The sequence below is a fragment of the Perca fluviatilis genome, chromosome 9, assembly GCF_010015445.1.
Source record: "Perca fluviatilis chromosome 9, GENO_Pfluv_1.0, whole genome shotgun sequence".
NCBI lineage: Eukaryota > Metazoa > Chordata > Actinopteri > Perciformes > Percidae > Perca > Perca fluviatilis.
In genome coordinates, this window is record NC_053120.1 from 28978729 (window position 1) to 29000715 (window position 21987).

Consider the following 21987-nt stretch of genomic DNA (forward strand, 5'->3'; position numbering starts at 1 on the left):
CATGGAGGCCACAATAACAAGATTTTTTTTAAGGTTTTCTTATGCAAGCATCCAAACAGCACATCGCCAGGTGTTTTTTGTGTTATATGCAGGACAACGAACGGGAAAAGACACGGATAATGTGTTGTTGTTTTTTATACACAGGCCTATTTATGAATACTTTTAAACATATTATGTCTGTGTATGTTTATTGGCAGAGGCATTTGTCCACAATAAACAGTTTATTATCATTGAAATATGTTCAGTGAACCAAAGTCGCCTCCATCAAACGTCAGTTGTCAACAACGCGTCACCAACTGGGGAACTCGGTTATCAAAATCCAGCCCGAGTTTCCCACCTCTGATTCCCACAGGACGTTACGTGAATGGTGACGTTTTCACTCAGAAAAACGTTTTTCCGATGTCCATGAACGCACGGTATGGTCAAAGACAGTATGGTGCGTTCACGTTACAGATTTAAAGAGGCTTGATATCCACGCTGCTCCCTTATCTGACCATGAAGCAGTTGCGACTTTTCTTCTTCTTCCATTCAACAAATTCTAGAGCCTTTAGTTAGACAGTTAATAAAAGCCTAATTCGACATGACAGTGAAAATTGTAAATAAATATAATTTGGTCATCTGTAAGTGCCTCTAATCGATTTGAAATGGGCAAATAGGCTATAGGAGATCCTACGGCAGCACTGGAAAGTATCAAGGAAGATAGCTACTAAAAACCTTTGAGAGGAAGAATAACTGCAGTTGAGTGATGCCAGAACAAGTTAGATGACTTATATTTACAACGTATAACGTTATAACGTTCTGGGCTTTCCTGAGAAGGAAACGGATAGAGGAAGGCGAGCAAAATAAAAAGAACTCTTCAACAGACATTTCTACATTTCCCAAAACCAAAAAACACCACAACAAAATTCCAGAGTTATATATATTTAAATAAGGTGTGAGGGGGAGGTAATGACTAAAATTGCATAGCCTACAGTGAGACCAGTGGAAAGTTGAAATGGAACACGGGATGGTTTGAGATCCAGTTTTAAACACCTGGCACTTTGCTGCAGGTCAAAATTGTTTATTGGCATTTCATCATTCCATTTACAGTTCTCCTGGTTAAATGTGATTCAACCACTAGGTGGTAACACATAGCCATCAATGTTTCTACCGTCTATAGTCTTTTTAAGTCTGTAAATACCTCATTCATATCTGACATTAGAGGTAAACACAAACCCACACAGGAAAAAAACAATAAGCAAAGCGCTTATACTAGAATTAAATCAGTATGCATTCTAAAATAATCAAATTAAAGTTTGTAAGATTTTCACAAAAACACATAAAAAAAAAGTCAGACCACAAATGTATTGGGACAGATAAACTTTAAGAATAACTGTAAATCATCGTTTTGGTTTAGTACCAGGGCCTCATTTTTTTTAATCCATTACAATTTTACAGTAAAGCCAGCCAATAATTATTCATAGTATATGGTATTTCAGTTACAGTAATTTTTCAATGATGACAATGAAGGTAGGTTCCAGCTCCCTATGACTAAGACTGAGGCCAGTTAAATGAATAAAATAATATTCATCTACTTCCACAAAAAAAAAAAACACTTGGCAGATATCCAAAAAGGTTTCCTTTTTTTCTGTCATAGATGTTGGACAAAGACTAATCCCCTGTCATTATTTGAGTCTACAGACAGCTATTAGAAAAACTGTAACTTTTTAGGTTTGTTGTCTGCTTGAAAATAGTCTGGACACTTCACACACCAAGCTAACTTCACAACTTGCTTGGCTAAATTCTCAATCTAAAGACAGCTGCAAAGCAAAATCTGTTCATTACCAATTTGTTAACACGTACAACTGCTGACTTGATTGTAATTGTTGTAAGAACCATTTATTATTGTTAATATTTACAGTTGCAGATGACAAACATTTGTTTATTTTCTTACACTTACTGCTGCATGCCGTATAAAAGTAAATCTTTTTCATGGAATAAATTCTACTTACAAAATGAAATGTTATCAAAGTGCTCTAACTCAGAGAAAATACTGTAACTTGCATTACTGCAATTACAGCAATATACACAGCCTTACAGTGACCAATGAAGAGAAAGAAACGTTGCATGAAATGTATAGTGCTGCCTGAAATGCATGTAATTGTACATATTTGGAGGCTCAATTCCTCCGATTCATTAGGGACTGTACAACAATTATTGGGGTAGGAAAGGGGGCTGAATCTTATATTTGACTTTAAAAAGGCATAAATCTTTTTTTCTTTTCTTCTTTTGATTTGGGAAAAAAATGCAAAACTCTCCCCCCGATATCTAAACATACTCAGAGTACTAAGTGGATAGAACTCGTTTCATTAGAGGAAAAGCATAAATAATTCAAGATGTTGTGCCCCGTTTTAAACATTAATACATTAATAGGACCCAGTTAAAATGTTTCATTTCACTTCGCCAATTAGTAGAACAAGTTGGAAATGTTTGAATCTGAACTTCAATTGTATTACAGGATAACACATTGTGATGGGACTACCATCTCTTCAGCAAAAATATGTTTTCATACAGTCCCTTAATTATAGGAAAACATGTTGTATTTTGCAGTTATCTAGCATGCACTATAGTCTGTTGGGCCATATGTGCCAACCAGGTGAGAAGTGGAGATTTATTTTCAAAACCAAGACCTCAGAAATGGCCTCAGGACTCCAAAGTAATATTTTACAGTAGTTGCCATTTTCTACCACTAGGGGCAGCCAAATCACTGCCCAACAGGCAGCAAAATGTGTATTTCTTCGGTTTGTGAAAAAAAAATGAAGCTAAAAACACGGGTTATTTTAGACATTTACAACAAATGTGTGCCATAACCTAACAATTGACAATAAATAGTCAATCTAGCATATGAAGCAGAAGAAAAATGTAAAGTCTGTGAAGGGATAGGTGTTCATCCATGAAGGTTCAGTGCAAATGAGTGTAAACATAATCCAAAGCAGCAGATGCCTTGGTGGTGGTGGTCGTGGTGGTGTGCAGTGCTGGTCAGTCTGCTAAAATCCAGTGTCTGGCTTTGTCTTTCACTTCTCCCTGAGGAGGTATAACACGGTGGCCTTCAGATAGTGTCCAAAGGCACAGACAGCAGACACCAGCCAGTGAGAGTGAAAGCTGGGATCAGTGTTCACCACACATTTTGTTACATCCACCTGTAACAACACAGAGGACACAGAGCTCACCAAATCAATCCAGACTGTGGAATGGAAGGAAACAAGACAAAAAGTACGAAAAGCCCTTATAAATCCCACATGTGTTCTTGATTTGTAAATATTCTCGGAATCTGTATTGACAAGATGTGCAACTTGTCCCACAAATATGTTATTTCAAAGCCAAAACCTACTCTGTAATCCCAGCAATGCTTACTTCAATAATCTACTTTAACTAGATAACTAGAACACTTTCACAGACAATGAGATTTCACAGAGAGCACAGTTAAGTGTCCGTCCTGACACTAAACACTTCTCCCTCTTCAGATCCTTCATATCACAGAATGTTATTTAGGTTTCCAACACGCTGACATCATCTTCCACTGTAGAAATATTACAGTTTTAGTTTAGACTGCGACAGGTCCGTCATTTGTGTTTATGAGGTCAGTTATACAATGCATTGCTATTCATTTTGTCACACTCCACTTCTCTTCAAAACAAACCTTACTTGGGTGCCATGTCTCTGAGTGCATGGGCACATTTGTTCACTTGTTATGCTCTTTCCAGCAGAGCAGAACCCAGGCAGAGGCACGTTGCCAGGCCTTGTTCCTTCGTGTGCTCTTAATTGTTTCTGCAGGATTTTGTCAGACAGACTTTTCCCATTAACGGGATTCTACAGAAGACACATCCAACATTCTGTCTGAAGCTGTGGAATGGATTTGTTGGGAAATTGTCAATGCACAGTGTATTAATCCTCATACGACCAACTGTAATCATACAACCTTCTCAATGATGTGAACGCTCGCAAGTCACTAACATGGGAATCTTTCCCATCTCTACCATTCATCCCATCCCAATATCATAAAATGATATAAAAAAATATGACATTTATCTTTAATCAGTATTTTATTTATACCTTGTGATCCACATTTATCTTGTATCATAGGGTAATACATTTTCTGTTGTAGCTATTGTTAAGTATCAGTATAATATCAAAGGGACCTGCATCTGTACGTCATATCCAGCTAATCTTCAGATAACAGGGGGAGAGCTGGCCCAAAATTCATAAGAGCCGAAACGATCAGTCGATTAATTGATTTGTCAATTGACAGAAAAATTTACTTTTCTTTTAAAGATATTGTTGTGGCATTTCTGCTTTATTGGATAGTGTTAGCTTGGAGGGAGACTGGAAAATCAGGGGAGAGAGAGAGAGGGGGGGGACGACATGCAGCAAAGGTAAGTCTTCCAAACCATACGACCACATAGGTCATTTAGACTACGACCAGTAGGAGCATTTCAGAAACGAGTGCCCCACAGGGGTGGTAACGTAAGGGCCCAGGTTTTAAACACGTCGTTAACATTGTGAAACGGTCGCAGTTTGCTTAGTTTTAGGCAACAAAACTCCTTAGTTAAGTTTAGAAAAAAAGATCATCGTTTGAGTTCAAATCAGTGCATTTGTTACGTTACTTCACTTGCCTGCATGCGTACATGACGTCATTACGTAGATGATGTAACTACGCATTCGACGCAGAATGTGACGTTCCGTTTGTCAAGTAAACCTTTGTCTCTGGAATGTCTATGTTTCGCTATCTTTTTATGGTTTTAGAACTAACGACTAATTGATTAATCAAGAAAATATTTAGTAGATTGCAGCCTCTAATATTCATAACACACCCACCCACCTACCCACCCAGAAATTTGAAGAAAAAATAAAATCTGTGGCACTAGTTCACTTACTTTATCACTTCAAGCCCAATATAATATTTCTATAATAGCAATGCTGGAACTTAGAACAGGCATATGTGGTAAGTTTAGTGATTTTACAGTGATTTTATTTTGCCACATCCAGCATGTAGCAAACGGGACAAATTACACCACCTTCAGTTTACCACTGTGAAACTAGAGGCCTTAGAGTTATTTCATCATTAACACTCACACAAACAAGTGATCAGGTTTAAAAAAAAAAAAATGTTCCTTACCCAGCCCCCTCTCCTTTTTAACCAGGAGGTCAGGCTCTTGCGGACAAACTCCCCCATGCAGTCGACAATGGTATGGACCATAGCTGGATGACCGTGGCGAACGCAGTCCACTGCCAAGGCTCCTGCCACGGCATACAAAGAAACCACCTTTCCCCATGTCACACCTGAAAGGAGACGCACAAGTTGTGGAGCAAAATAAACTAACATCCTCACTCAAAGCTTTATGCACAGAGTCATGTATTGCTGCTATCTGTTGTAGGAACACACTGCCAAATTTTTGCAAACAATGATTATTTGATGATTTGAGGGTTCTTGGAAAATGGTAAATCAAAGTGGAGCGACTCTGCTCTTTTTAAGGAGTTTTTAGTGCAGCAAACATCTGTCAGCAGCTCTCCTCAAAGATGGATGAACAAACTATAAAACCTCAGCAGAAGCCAGGCATTAGGCCGCCATGCCTGTCTGTCCCACAGAGAAGAAAACCCAAACAGCAGGAAGGCAGTACGCCTCGCTAGATTAGTGAGCAGATCATTTTTCCAACTTAGTTCCAATGTTGAGTAAAGCTTTCTGCCACCGCACCATTTACAGTCAAAACTTCAGACTATTTTTGCAGTGTTTACATGTCAGATTCAAACTGAGCCTCAACTCCATCCATCTTCTGCAACTGTCATCCGATTCATTCCTAGGATCTCACAAACGGAGAGTTCATGTTTCTCTTTAACTGTGAAATCTGGAATTTGCAGAATGATATTCTACATTGTGTGCACTTGCAACAGAAATTGAAGATCTGAGAAGTCTGACAGCTACATCAAGCTCTAGCAATTCTGGATCCTACACATACCCATAATGCAACTCAACTGTGTCTTTGGTTACAACCTCCCTGGCTGTTAAATGCCTGTGTCTTTTAAACTCCACACCCCGAGTTTGTAACACAAATTTTCCCTCAAAATAACTGAATTCTCGGGGCGCCCTGGTAGCTCACCTGGTAGAGCATGCGCCCCATTTACCAAGGCTCAGTCCTTCGCTGCATGTCATCCCCCTCTATCTCCCACTTTCCTGTCTTAATCTGTCCTATCAAATAAAGGCCATAAAAGCCCAAACAATTCTCAAAGACCAAGCGGAGATAACCCTGATGACATCATCGGGAGGGTATTTCTCGTACTTTATAAAACACCTTAAAAGCCACAGACTAACTGTTTTCACAGACTAAGTAGTACTCTTCAGGACTAACTGACCATTATATGTAACCGCCCCCACTTTCACTGCAGCCTTACATGGAGTTCCCCCCCAGGAGCTAGCTTGGCTGATACTGCATACAGACTAACATGGCCCACCACTTGTGCTACAATGAAGCTATCAAGGTGCCCCTATAGAAAAAAATACATGCTTCACTTAATGTAAGGGCAAAAAGGAAACATACAAGTGTCCCATTAGGATGCCCCCTCAGATGTGGCACTACAGCACCCCTTGTGGTAAAAATGATCACTTTTATTAGTTACTTTAGTAAAAGGGGTACTCCAGTGGTTTAGTATTTCACTTTAACTTTTTAAGTTTAAATTTGGAGCCGTTCGCCAAACGAGCGACCAATCAGCGTTGGTTTTGAGTCGGGTTTAGGTGTGACGCAACGAGAAGTGTTCAGTCTAAACAACATGGCAGCTTCCACGGATGAGATAAATGTAGCTATCGCGCAAGTTTTATCCGAATTAGAAAGTATTCTTTCATTGAAAGAAGAGCAAAAAACGGCACTGGTGTGATGTGAGAGCAGGGGATGTGGACCCAAACGCAGATAGAGGCAGGCAAGCAGGCAGGAGAAGGTTCAAACAGAGGATTTATTGGGCAAAAATGAGGGAGGCAAACAACAAAGGAAGTCCTGAAGAAAACAGGCAAAAATGTCCAAAGTGCAAAAAGCCAAAACAGGGAATCCAGGGAGCAGAGATAGACGACAGACACGGGGAAAACACGAACTGACTGGGAGCACAAGTACAAAACACTCTGACAACACACAAAGGGAAACACAGGGGCTAAATACACTGGGTAAGGAACAAACAAGGAACAGGTGGTAACATCAGGTGAAACACATTAGGAATGACAAGGTAATCAAAAAGGGCGGGAAAACACAGGAAGTAGAATCAGACAAGACAAGACAGAAAACTAGACTTTCACAATAAAACAGTAAACAAGAAAAACCGAGAACATGACATCATCCAAACACAGAAACTTGACACAAGGGAGAACACAGGAATTAACCAAAAGATACACAATTCAGAATAAGCAACAAAACAGGAAATGTACAGAAAACTACAAAGGAGCAACAGAAACAGGACAAAGGACAAGGCAACAAACAGAAACCATAACAACTGGAGGCTTTTCTCGGAGGAAAAGATGTTTTTGCTCTTCTCCCGACTGGTTTCGGCAAGAGTTTGCTCTAATTGGTTGATTTGGCCCGTCTATCCCCAACATAGGTGGTGATAGACATATGGTTTATCCAATCAGCTAACCAGTATTTTCGCCCCTTCCCAAAAGTTCTCCACTGGAAAGTTCCCAGATGGATATGCCGAGCAAATGCGAAGCAATCCATCTGGCGGAGTCAGGTTAGCAGAAACATGCCATAAACCCAACAACACTGATATACAGTATTATCTCCTTTTAAGATGAGATGATGATTGACATGGTGATACTTAGCAAACAGTTGGGGTTAAATTGGAATGGTTATTGGGCGAGGGGTGGGGGTGTTCTGGTTTCAGGGTTGCTAGCTACCAGAGATTGGAAGCAACCTGCCACAAACTAGCTTGCATCATTTTGTAAAAGCAGAATATTAGAGTTTCTGACCTATTTTTCTCCCTATACCTTGCCATCCACCTATAACTCTCTGCCATCTGTGATGTCTGACTGACTGAGGTCACTTCTTTTTTACGTTTTATGGCAGTTGGCAACCAGCGTTAAGGTGCATTACCGCCACCTAAACTGAGGTCGCTAATCTGCTAGCTAGCTTTTAAGGAAACCCTTTTGACAAAAACGTGTTTAAGTCATTGTTTCAAATATTAAGACTGAGAAAAGTGTAACAATATATACATTGTTAAAGTCAACCATAGGCCTATGCACCCCTGGCCCCATTTACCACTGACTATAAACACATCCAGCGACTGCAGTCAAATATTTACTCTCCTCTTTCCTCTGGTCTGGTCTTTACCAACTCCTGAGGGAAATATCTGGCTCTTAAGCTGCTCAATGCTCCACTATCTTTGCTAGCCAGTCACTAACTTTGTCTGTCTGCTGTTTGGCACTGGAAAGGAAGTTTACTGCAAGTTTATCAGAGCTGTTTTCAAGCCTGTGCTTGGAAACAGCACTGGTGAAAGTGATGAGACTGAACCACAACGATACAGTTGATGGCTATGAAACCAAAACAATAAGCTAAAAGACACTAAAAGCTCCGTATAGATAAGGGGCACTGAGAGTCGGGTGAGAATTCTCTGTGGGTTTGACACAACGAGTGACAACTTACACATTACAATTGGTGATTAATATAAAATATACTGATCAGAGCAGATCGAAATAAAAGTTTCAAAAACAGGCAATGGTGTAACATGTTTTAGCGGTAGTTTATCTGTGCCTTGTGACAAGCAGCATGACGTTTGTGAAGCTCATGCACATTAGACAAGTCTATGGTCATAATCTCCTGCTGTCCATGACTTCCTCTTCACACAGTGACATGTCTAGACTGACAGTTTTACGCCATGTCCAAATTTACACTGTAATCATTGAGGGCTACATTTTCAACCTGTAAATTGAAACTAAAGCCTACATGCTATTTATTTCTCCCCCTGTAAATCTCAGAGCATTCTTGGATTAAGATAGATATTCTTTAAATTAATTGTTTGAAGTAGTCAGTGGTATTTCTTAGTAACACTGCACATACTAAGGACCACACTAACCTGATTTTCTTCAGTGTGCAGTTGATTCCTAATTAGTTTTGCAGCAGATTGCTTTGTTACAGTCCCTAAGGTATAAACCAACTAGGGCTCATGACTGAACTCCCTGGGTGGCGTCCAAACTGTCCGTAACAATCCCTTGCTCTGGCAACATGTTAACCTAATATGGACTGAATGTTTTCCCTACAGTTTCTTTCCTGTAAGGAAGTAATGACTGCAATAAAAGCTATCTGACTAAATCCTCCATTTACCCTGCAACAGAGGTGTTTACATGAAAAAGTAGGCTGGAATTTGTTGAGGGGGGACATAAGTTCTCCAAACCTTTGAATATCTTTATTGTATTTGTCTCAAGCTCTGAAGTTCCTCCTTCCCAATGACAACCAAATGAAGAACTTCCCTAAAAGGACAAACGCTCTGTAATCTTTCTTTGTTTTTGTTTGTTAGTTTCTGATAACAAAGCACTACAGTTAGTTCCCATCATGCAGGCCTGTATGCATGGCTTGATTTCCAATACAACCAGATTCTGATGTGGACCTACCTGTGGAGAAAATCTCTGCCGCCACAGCCAGGAAAGCATCGGACACAATACTCTCCGACGCCACTGTGATGTTGAGCTGTCGCGCTACGTTGCGGTAAACGTTGGGTCGAAGGTACTCCAACTCATCACCTGGCCACAACATAAGAGACTAAACTCAATCAAAAACATCTCTAATTGAATGTTTGGAGTGCCTCTGACTTTAAGCAAAACTATGTAACTTTTGAAAGAAGCAATAACACATTCTTCCTCCTACAAATGAATAGTTTATAATACTTCATTTGCAGTAAAATGCAGCCTTGCTTGATTCAATAACCTCAATGGTCTTGCTGCTACAGCCTTACTTGGTCTGGTTCAGCATTTATCCCAAAATAGTCATTCATAGCTGCAATGGTCAGCTACATGTCTCATGTCATTCAAAAACTACATGTCTCACTTTCAATTTAAAAGTGGTAATGACTCTAGGTTGAATATGTTGCTGGAGCCAGTTAGGTTAGCTTGATATAAAGACTGGATGTAGGGGGAAACCATAGACAGTATGGGGGAAACTAGCATGGCTATGTCCAAAGGTACAAATAACTTCCTGGAGTCCCCATTGGTTGCCTGGCAACTGGTCCCGGCCAAGATATAGTCAAGGGGGTAAGCCTCTCCCCAGAATGCGTGGCTCCTATGGCGCTATAGCATTTTGATGCTACCAAGCCATCACCTCCCGTTAGCATTCCATTGACTGCCATTGAAGCGTTTAAAGACTCTATTTGTCCAATGTTTATTTCTAAAGAAACACAACAATGTATAAAATGCTCCATTACCTTGTATCTCACGTTATGGATCCGTAATAGACGTTTTCGTAAAAATAGGCTAACGATTGTGTCATAACCACGCGACTTACTGTTACATAGTAGAGCAATTACCGTATAGTACAGGAGAAGCTCGCAGGCAGTTTCGACTTACATTAGCTGTTTAATTACTAATGTTAACTAGCATTTTAGTTAGCAATAATTAGCCTGTGCCCATGTTATCTCCTTACATATACCTACGCTCTCCATCTCTGCAAGATTGGGAATGATTGAGATTTCTCTTGGCACAGCAACCAGAAGACTTACAACTTTCAGACACGTTGCTCACGTCACATCTACGTCGTCTCTCTCAGTTGGAGGCTGCGCAGTAACGTTCAGCGCTCACCGGAAAAGTGCTTCTAATATCCTTCACTGGTCTCCGTCCAGAGCAACGGGATCTGTTGGTCCAGTTTATATACTGTCTATGGATATAGTCCGGCACATAGCGTAATTGTTGTTTTTACACTACAGAGTTTTTGAACGGATTAAACAAGATATAACGTGTTAATTAGTGAGCTTTAGAGGTGCTGGTATAGGATTTTGTTACTTTTGGACAGAGCGAGGCTAGCTGTTTTCTCATGTTTCCTGTCCTTGTGTTAAGCTAAGCTAACAGGCTGCAGCTACATATTTACTGTACAGACATGAGAGTGGTATCGATCTACTCATCTAACTTTTTAAATTTAATTTATGAGCTGTATATGCTTTGTTGAATGACTTCAAATCCAGTTGATTTTAAAGGAAACAAAGTCCAAAAGAAAGCTAATTGATGTAATCAGCTCAGACAACTGGGTTTTGACCAAAGTTTTTAACTCATTTGGGACACTCTGTCCTACTGCCTGAAAGTGTTCCCAAACATTCCCCGTTTTTATATATAGACAGTCTCTGTTAAATCCGAGTTTCCAGTAAATTGCATAACTAAACTGGAGGTGGGGTGATAACCACAAATGGTAAAGTGAAACCTCAGACAGGAGGAGCCATCTTTAGTCTATCAGTTTTCATACTGAGCAAACATCCAAATGCCACCTAGCCTAAATAAAACTGTGTCTCTCGTTTGTCTGAGGATTCCCAGGAATCACTTCAGGGTGTTCCAGTAAAAATGAAAGGTAATCCCACAACACATTTCTGAATGACGTCAGGACTGTCACGTTATCGAGGTCATAGGCCCCAGCAGCGCCCTCGCTTTTTTTTTTATTATTACTGTTGTATGTCCTAGAGTTTGTCTAAATTAGCTTCCAAAAGCTATTTTTTTTTTTTAATAATTTTTCTCTTCTCTTTATTGTTAAAACTATATATGTGGCCTATTCATATGTATTTTTCATTTTCCTTGGCCTAAAAGTGGTCAGATTTAAGCACACTGAGTCTACAAATATTGCTGTCTGTCTAAGCCCACTTTGTGTAACTGTAAATTATCAAATGTAAAATGCAGTTCAGGGCCCCAAATTCCCTGGAAAAATACTTATGACATGACATCTGTGTCCTCCATGGTATAAATATCAGTGTAAATATTATGGGAATATATGCCTTTGAATGCTGACATCATTGAACTCACATGTGAGGATGACCATGAGTCTCTATATAAATGTCTAACATCAAGTTTACAGTGTTTGGTAGACCATCACATAAACGTACCCAGCCACAGCAGAACCGACGATATCTCTCCCAGTGCCCCACCTGATGCAGCCAGTCCATGTTCAGGTTTAGACCAGCCTATCCCGGCACGGTTCAGCCTGGAATGAATGTAGTCCCTGCACAGTGCTTTGGCCTGGGACACCAGCTCCTTGTCGGTATGCGAGCGGTCAAACACTTCAGAAGCAAACACAGAAGAGCGGCGCAACATCTCCATGCCCGTGTCATCCGCCGCGGACTGCGCTGCTCACCTCCCCGCCTCCAGCGCCTCTCACAGCGGCAACTTCTCCCCGGCACTTGTCCCCCTCCGTTCCTTTCTAGTAGGTAGAATTAGGCTTGAGGAGATTATCCTGCATAACAAACATGCGGATTAGTTTGAAGACATCTTTTGATAGCCTGATTAAAGCTGTCCGACACAAACTCAATCACTGAAGCTGCAAGTTAGCTATATATCAGACTGGAGAGCAGGAACATTTTTAGGCGAGGACAAGTTTGACACTAGACCAGTAAAGTTAGGCTATGCATGAATCCACAAAGTTACTGTTAGTGCGCCCATCGCTTGTAGTGAAGGTAAGGACAATTAAATTAGGCTACACTTACCCGATACTTAATAAATAGGCTTAATACGCCCTTACTCAAATCCTATCCTGCATCCTACTGAGCAAAAAAGTGGTTTTGATCACTGACTTGTATAAACTGAAGATTTGCTGCCACTCAAACCGTAAAAAATCTCTCCAGTTTATAGTCTGACAGGCTTTCCTTCTAAGGGCACTTATTGTGAAGTCCAAAGGCGGAGATAAGCAGACCAACACAAGCCCCGCCCCCATCCCATCCCAACTCTCTCTCTCACACACACACACACACACACACACACACACACACACACACACACACACACACACACACACACACACACACACACACACACACGGGGACTGACTCTATTATGTAATGCCTGCAACAAATTTACTAAATGTCAACTGAAACTATAATAATAATAATAATAATAATAATAATAATAATAATAATAATAATAACAATAATTATTATGTGTGTGCGTGCGTGCGTGTGTGCGCAACAATAATATTGTTATTATTATTATTATTGTATTTATATAGCACTTTTCAAGCAATAAGCACATTAGCATATCCTCTTTTCAACAGGAAACCCACAGGTGGCTTACCAAAATAAAACATTTATTTGTGTCTAAATTGTCACAGCCCTGTCTGTGACCTCTGGATTCCTCTGTGTTTTCTGTTTGTTTCCCTGTCTGTCTTTGCCTGTGTCTCCTCCCCTGTGTGTGTGGTGTGGTGTGTGTGGTGTGTGTGTGTGTGTGTGTGTGTGTGTGTGTGTGTGTGTGTGTGTGTGTGTGTGTGTGTGTGTGTGTGTGTGTGTGTGTGTGTGTGTGTGTGTGTGTGTTTGTTCATCAGCAGGGACGTGGCTCTACAGGCATTACCAGGCACACCTGACATCCATTTACAATCAAGCTCAGTACAAGAAACCTGGCTCTCCACTCACTCATCGCCCGGCTGTTTTCCGCTCTCCATGTGGTAACTATTCAGGCCTAAAAACTCCAGTGAAGAATTTTACTTTGATGCGTTGTTGAAATAACCTCACCTGTTTCTCCTCCGTCTCCAGCACCTGCCAGAACTGAGTCTGCCTTCCTGCTGATCCTGTGCCACTGCCTGCCACAAACTGCTCACCACCAGACCCCACCTGCTTTCACCGGGATTGTCTCCTCACCACCTTGATTAACTCTCTCTTACTTGAAAGTACTGCGATAAAATAAAACTTCTAACTACAATCCATTGTGCCAGTGTCTGAATCTGCTACTGCTTCCAAACTGGGAGCTAATCGTAACATAAATTGTCCTGAATGTGTGAGAGGTAGCCTACTTATTGATCAAGTGCAGGCTTTAAAGCAGAGATAATAAATTGTTAGTTGGCATGTTGCCCACAGTGAGTATATAGCCTACTAAGAAATTACTCCACAAGAGACATTTATAAAAGATAAAAAAAGGATTTGGCAGGATATAAAAGCCTTAAATGTTTTTGCTTTAACTCTTAAAGGGAACCTCCAACGATTCGGTATTGCACTTTCATAAAGTTAGGGGACTTAAAGGACAAATCAGGCGCAAAATGAACCTAGGGGTTAATAACACGTGTACGAGTTTGATCGTTCTCTGGGAGTTGTTTTCATGCTAATCGAATGTGACCAGTTTTATCGCAAACCGCTAATTAGCTTATAACGCTAGTCGTCTGGGCACAGCTAAAGTAAAAACAAATCGCTATTTCTATACTACTAACAAGGCTCAAAATAGCACCACACTTCCATGGTAGCATAACGAGGGACCCTACATGTAAACCGAAGCATTGAGAACTTTGTAACTTTTGACAGTTTATTAAAAAGATAGTTTTGAAAGACAATACCTTTCACTTATACAGGCGGCTGCCATCTTGGGAAAATAGTTACAACCAGCCGAACAACAAACGCTGTGCATATATTTTAAAGCGCCCCTATTATGCTCATTTTCAGGTTCATTATTGTATTTTAAGGTTGTACCAGAATAGGTTTACATGGTTTAATTTTCAGAAAACATCATATTTTTGTTGTAGCCTACTGCACAGCTCTCTCTCATTGATGTAGCTCCTCTTTTCACCTTGTGTTCAGGTCTCTGTTTTAGCTACAGAGTGAGACATCTTTTTTCTGTACTATCTTTGATTGCGCTCGCACATGTGCAGTAGCTCAGATCGTAGATCGTGTCAGCTAGCTCCATAGACAGTAAAAGAGGTTATTTCCTCAACTTCGGTCAGTTACAAGGCAGGATTAGCTGGGAGACTTCTTCTAAATGAGGGCGCACATGTAAATACTTCTTTTGTAGATTATGGTGAACTTGTGTGTGTTGTAGCAGTGCTTTGCCATTGAGAACGAGGTAGCATGCTAACGGTTGCGGTTAGCCAGCTCGTTTCGGCTAGTGACGTAGAAAGCCGTGCAGATTTTGACCAGCTCACCAAGAGACTGAAGGCAGGATACATTCAGAAACCGTATCTCACTCAAAACAGCATAGATGGATTTTTTTCAAAGTTTGTACACGTGTGGAAGCACCAGAGACACAAAATAACACCCCAAATTCCAGTAAAAGTGTTTTTTTCATAATATGGGCACTTTAATAAACATATATAATTCATGCATTTCCATGTAATTACATTTCACAAACGTAATTCCTATCGACCCATTGGGAAACCACGAACCATGGGAGAGTTCAAGTGACGGCTATCTTTTTAATAAGTCTGTACACTTACAAATTTCTCATGTAGGGACCCTCATTATGCTACCCTGGAAGTGCGGTGCTATTTTGAGCCTTGTTAGTGGTATAGAAATAGCGTTTTATTTTTACTTTACCTGTGCCCCGACGACTAGCGTTATAAGCTAATTAGCGGTTTGCGCTAAAACTGGTCACATTCGATTAGCATGAAAACAAATCCCAGAGAACGGTTGACTCGGTACACATGTTATTAACCCCTAGGTTCATTTTGCGCCGGATTTGTCTTTTAACAACATCACCAGGGGCGATTTTAGCCCGTTTTAAACTTGATTTAAAAAAAAAAGGCTGTGTTTGACGAGCTCCCGCAAGATCAGTTTGCGAGCCACAGCAGAGGTCCTGGTATAGCCTGAAGCTGCACATCCAGCTGAACAGGTAGGTGTCAACCACATTTAGCTAGCATGTTGGGAAATGGTCGTAACATGCCTTCAAAGTCGGCAAAGCTGTTTAAATCCTAAATGGGCATGATTATTTTCAAACGGCTCCATTAAACTCTCTCATCAAGATATCTGAATGAGCTGTATTTGGCTTTGGTGAGTACATTTACAGCCAGGTCTGACACATGTCAGCTACCTATAGCCTAGGTAAGTTAGGTTCAGAGTTCTGCATAAAGTGAAAATATTAATGATTGAAATAGTGAAACTATGTTAATGTTATTATCACCTTTTTTTTCCCCCTTCCCTGTTTCTGCATACAGGCAGCCTATTTATGGCACTGTAGAAATAGGATGTGACTAAATACTGATCCTAAGAGCACAATTTATTCAATATTTGCATAATACCATTTAATTTGTAATACCACCTCACCTTTGTAGTAATGGCCCTGGGGCTCAGCATTAAAGTAAGTTTTATCAGAATTATTGGTGTCTTTCTAGTTATAAAATTCAGTGTTTCAGTGTTATAAGGTGAAAGCTCACACTCACCTGGTGTCATCCTATACTCGTTACATTGTTATTCAAACGAGGAAGGTCAGATATTATGTGTTCCCTCTATGACACTGAGTTCTGTCACATGAAATGCAACATATTTTAAGTGCTTATCAAATAGTTGTAAATTGTCTATTAACTAGACCTGTTAGATGAAGGCGGTGGAGTAAATATATTGTGTAAGTAAGTTTGAGTCTTTAAGTATTGGTCATACTTTTTGGCTACCATGATGCCCTAGTTGATGTGGTGGTACTGTGTAGCCATGTTATTTCTCATTTTGAACGCCAAACACTATGAGAGCAAGCAGCTACACACCTTCTTCACTCCCTAACAGAAAATCGTTTCGATAATTTTGCTTGGCAGACGAGCAATATTGTCATTTCTGGGGAAGCCACCCCGCCCTCTGTTCATGCTGTTTGGACATGCCTGAGGAATGCCCTGCTTTGTTTAGGACTGCTCAGCAGATTTGCAGAACTCATAAAACTGTGACAGACATTTTGATCACGAAAAAAGGCTCAGTGAGACATTTTCTTTTTCTTGTTACCTTCATTTCACAATATCTTTGCAGCAACATACCATTTCCCCATGTGTCAGCTGAGGTGTTGATACAGTATTTTACTAACTGCTTTGGCTCAGTTTCAAACTCTAAATCACACGTTCAGTCCTCAGAATACCGACACCTCATATCAGCACAACTTTGAATGTGTATTGTGCATATCATTGCAGCATGTATTTCTCCCCATTTTCACAGCAATTAAAGAATTGCCAGCTGCGATAAAGTGATTAGTCGATTGACATTGATACATCAATTATTCTTTCCAGCTTCTCCTATATAAGAATTTTCAGATTTTCCTTTTAATAATTATGAGGTTTATACACTGTTGGTTGGACAAAACAAGCATTGTAAAGGTGTCACTTTGAGCTCTGGGTAATTGTGATGGACATTCTCACCATTTTCAGAATGTATACAAAACAATCAATCGTTTAATGGAGAGAGTAATCAGCAGATGAATCCATAATGAAAATGATTAATTGCAGCCTTATATAAAAAAAAGTTAAAAATACACTTCACCTCATCCAACTAAAACAGCAAAATCCTGCTTTTATATTAATGCACGGGTAAAATAATTTAATGATATAATATCAGTCAGAGGGGACATTCTTCTGCATAAAGTTAGTACTTTTAGTTATTAATATTTTCAATGCATGTCTTTTACTTTTTTCTTTTACAGTGTGGTATTAATACTCTTACTTAACCCTTGTGTTGTCCTCGGGTCAAATTTGACCCATTTTCAAAGTTTTTATTACAGAAATATGGATTTCTTTCCAAAATGAACTTGGATGCATGGATGTACTACGTTGTATAGAAACCATGAAACATTCTTCGCAGGCAGAGCTGTATAGTAACGAAGTAGTACTACTTCACTACTCTACTTAAGTACTAAAAGGCTGTATCTGTACTCTACTGGAGTATTATTTTTTTCTCCTACTTCCACTTTTACTTGAGTACATATTTTCAATGAGTTTAATACTTTTACTCCAATAGATTTTTTATGTGCTGCATCGTTACTCGTTACTGTTGTGAATTCCTCATGCTACGGAGACTGTGTAGGTTACAGTGTGTCTAATTACATAAGAAATTTACGTAAGAAATCCCCGAGATTGCGTCGTGTTTCTTTTCATTACGTTTGCCCGTTCAGAAGTCGGAGACGATGTAAGTTTGTACTCTTTCTATTTAGCTGTTACCGTTTTAACCTGTAATGTGAAGCTGCTAGTTTATCTGTATTTTGCTAGCTTGCTAACTTTCCTGTTCATCACGTTACTAGCTAGTGTGTGATACGCTTTTTGGGGCTTTAGTCGTTACTGTGCTGGAGAGGATGTTCATTTTACTTGCACAGTGTGATAATTGTACATTTTATTTCAGTATGTTAATATTTGTTATTTTTAATATAATTAATATTTGTTAAGTCCTTTGGCTACAGCCTTAGGCTAAACATTTGACATAATATAAACAATATTTTATATATATTTCTTTAATAACTAAATAACACATTACTTGTACTTTTACTTTCAGTACTTGAGTAGTACATTTTAAAATAAACTACTTGCAATACTTGAGTACAAGAAATGTTGAATAAAGAGTACTTCAACTTCTACTCAAGTCACTTTTTTGATAGAGCACTTGTACTTTTACTCAAGTATGGGTCTCTAGTACTTTATACACCTCTGTTCGCAGGTAAACTTAATGATTACTTTCATTGCATTTTGGGTGTTTTATTCAAGTTTATATTAGGTTTATTCATCATGTACAAAGAAAGTGTTAAAACAAGTGACAAAAAAAAAACAAAAACACAAGCATCAAAAGCACTGAAAAAGCACCATAAACCAAGTCAAGCTTATGGTGGACGGGAAGACAACACAAGGGTTAAAGGGGTGATAGAATGATTATATAGGGTATTTCACACTGTTCCTTATGGTCTCCTAATGGGGTATGTAACATTGGTTGGGCTGAAAATGGCCTGGTTGATATTTTATGGGCCCTTATGCATCCCTGTGTTTTGGCCCTATTTGTAACAAGAGCTTTTCTTCCAAATATGGTATGGTCATGAATATTTAGATGAGCTGGCGGTGATTGGTTGAGCGACTTGCCATACGCAGACATTAGAGACGGCAGCTGATTGGTTGGCAACATCCCCAATACACATACATTAGAGAGGCGACAGAATCTCATATTCCAGACACTGCAATGTTTCATTACCAAATTCACTTCTGAGACTTTTTTAAGCGAGAAATCAACTATATATAGCTCAAATATGGGCCGTTTTACAAAAATTGATGGCTAATTGCAAATTTGGTAAGACGTGTCGGACTTTAGGAGCTCCACACAGTCTGACGAGAAAGCGACAGCCTGCTGGGCTCCATACCCAGGGCAAAGTCACCCTTTGTGGATACTGCATACGGGGCTCCGCGGCCAGCTGCCGGTGTTGCACCGTAAGCTGTGACCCATCAGGAAGTGTGACCGCAGAGGGCGCTGTTGCACATCGTCTGCTCGTGTGTGAGAACAATGGAGGGGCGACGCAGCGTGCATTAAACGGAGTAAACATTAATACATTACGTCCACGGATGCGAGCTGTATGATTATTCGCGATTTGTTATTGCTTCCTAAGGAGAAAAAGTAAACCGCTGTTTATCTGAAAGTAAATAAAATATATTCAGGTACATTTTCTCTGAAATTTAACATTTATTTCTTTGTGACTGCATGCACATGCATGCACAATTACATTTGTAATAAGCACATTGGCTAAGTTGTCATAATGTGTGACCCCACTGTAACTGCTTAATAAAGGAGTTAAACTTAAAAATATAGTTTGGGGTAGTTATGTCATGTCTTCACACTAATCTGGACCCATGTTTTCTTATTTGGAGTCATCACAGAGCCAGTATCTCAGAGGTCACCATATATGACAAGTAGCAGCTGTCAGAATGTGTGACCCCACTGTAACTGCTGAATTAATGAGTCAAACTTCAAAATATTGTTTGGGGTTGTTATGTCATGTCTTCACACTAATCTGGACCCATATTTTCTTATTTGGAGTCATCACAGAGCCAGTATCTCAGAGGTCACCATATATGACAAGTAGCAGCCGTCAGAATGTGTGACCTCACTGTAACTGCTTAATTAAGGAGTCAAACTTCATAATATTTTCTGGTGTTGTTATATCATGTCTTCACACTAATCTGGACCCATGTTTTCTTATTTGGAGTCATCACAGAGCCAGTATCTCAGAGGTCACCATATATGACAAGTAGCAGCCGTCAGAATGTGTGACCCCACTGTAACTGCTGAATTGATGACTCCAAATAAGAAAATATGTGTCCAGAGTAATGTGAAGACATGACATAACTACCCCAAACAATATTTTGAAGTTTAACTCCTTTATTAAGCAGTTACAGTGGGGTCACACATTATACACTTTGCCATAATGTGCTTTTACAATAAATGTTATGCGGCATGCGGGTGCATGCGTCAACAAATAAATGTTAAATTTTCAGAGAAAATGTACCTTAATATATTTTATTTACTTTCAGATAAACAGCGGTTTACTTTTTCTCCTTAGGAAGCAATAACAAATCGCGAATAATCATACAGCTCGCATCCGTGGACGTAATGTATTAATGTTCACTCCGTTTGCGTACGCGCTCTTCTTCGCCCTCCATTGTCTAGCACACACGAGCAGACGATGTGCAACAGCGCCCTCTGCGGTCACACTTCCTGATGGGTCACAGCTTACGGTGTAACACCTGCATAACTATATCTATAAATAATACATTTACGGTTTTGAATGTCCCAATGTCTTATAAAGCTAACCGTTGTGTCCGATTTGATTTTAAGGCATTTTTATGAACGCGAGGAGTCTTTGTAGGACAAGCAGCTGCTTGCTATATGTCCCATTCATTACAATGGGGAAATACCGCAGCTAGCTAGCTACACTTTCGCCATAACTAAATTATATTTACTGTTTGAATTTCGTCACGCCACTTATACAACACATTCCCCAATGTCTTATAAAGCTAACCGTTGTGTCCGATTTGATTTTAAGGCATTTTTATGAACGCGAGGCGTCTTTGTAGGACGAGCAGCTGCTTGCTATATGTCCCATTCATTACAATGGGGAAATACCGCAGCTAGCTAGCTACATTGTCGTCATAACTAAATTATATTTACAGTTTGAATTTCGTCACGCCACTTATACAACATCATTCCCCAATGTCTTATAAAGCTAACCGTTGTGTCCGATTTGATTTTAAGGCATTTTTATGAACGCGAGGCGTCTTTGTAGGACGAACAGCTGCTTGCTATATGTCCCATTCATTACAATGGGGAAATACCGCAGCTTGCTCACTTTCGCATAACTAAAGTATATTTACAGTTTGAATTTCGTCACGGCATGAATATTACAGGTTCCTCAAGGTCTTACAAAGCTTAGCTAACACTTGTCCGATTTCGGATTTCAATTGAATGTATTTTTGTGAATGTCAGAGTTAGGAGGAGGCTAGCTAGCTCTCATTGATGGACTCCATCTCACCGCGGATCTATCAATGAGACTCGCGGACAAGAGGCGTTTATTTTCCCGATTGTTTGTTTAAATAACTCAACACACATACCCATTATAAGATTAACTGGAACCTGCGGGCTGCGGTAAAAGATTGCGGGCGTAACAAGCTCGCTGACACTGCGGTCAGGGCGGCGATGTAGCAACCCAGGCAGCACCAACACCGGCACTAAACTCCGACACACAGTCGGAGAAAATTTGCAATTAGCCATCCTTTTTCGTAAAGCGGCCCATATTCGAGCTTTATATGGTTGATTTCTCGCATTAAAAAGTTTCAGAAGGGAATTTTGTAATGGAATAGCAGAGATCTGCGTGACCTAGCTAGATTCAGAAGACTACCTGATCTCAGGTCAGTTGTGTAGCCTATGTAAATGTTGGGGCGTGACTGTTCTCTTAAGGTTCCGGATTTTGACATGCTTGCGCAAGCAACTCAGCTTTGTTGGGATTCGCCCGTTTTCAGCGGCAGTTTCAAAATATGAGATTTTCATAGTAAAGGGGTGTCAGTGGGATTTTGAGCTTCTATGTATGTCCTATTTACCCACCAAACT

At 39.9% G+C, this 21987-nt stretch overlaps 1 protein-coding gene and 1 long non-coding RNA gene across 2 annotated transcripts; one reads left to right on the forward strand and one right to left on the reverse strand.

Annotated features, from left to right (window-relative positions):
- Window positions 1-1044: 1044 nt before the first annotated feature.
- On the reverse strand, window positions 1045-12863 carry boka (BCL2 family apoptosis regulator BOK a). Its single transcript, XM_039811903.1, has 5 exons — window positions 12679-12863; window positions 12082-12428; window positions 9620-9748; window positions 5156-5319; window positions 1045-3179 (listed from the first exon to the last, which is right to left on the reverse strand). Exons 2-5 carry the CDS (start codon window positions 12293-12295, stop codon window positions 3054-3056), a joined length of 633 nt encoding a protein of 210 aa, XP_039667837.1. The 5' UTR covers window positions 12296-12428; window positions 12679-12863; the 3' UTR covers window positions 1045-3053.
- Window positions 12864-13499: 636 nt separating this feature from the next.
- LOC120566147 lies at window positions 13500-13882 on the forward strand. Its single transcript, XR_005640343.1, has 2 exons — window positions 13500-13628; window positions 13717-13882. It is a non-coding gene; the product is annotated as an uncharacterized LOC120566147 (long non-coding RNA).
- Window positions 13883-21987: the final 8105 nt, after the last annotated feature.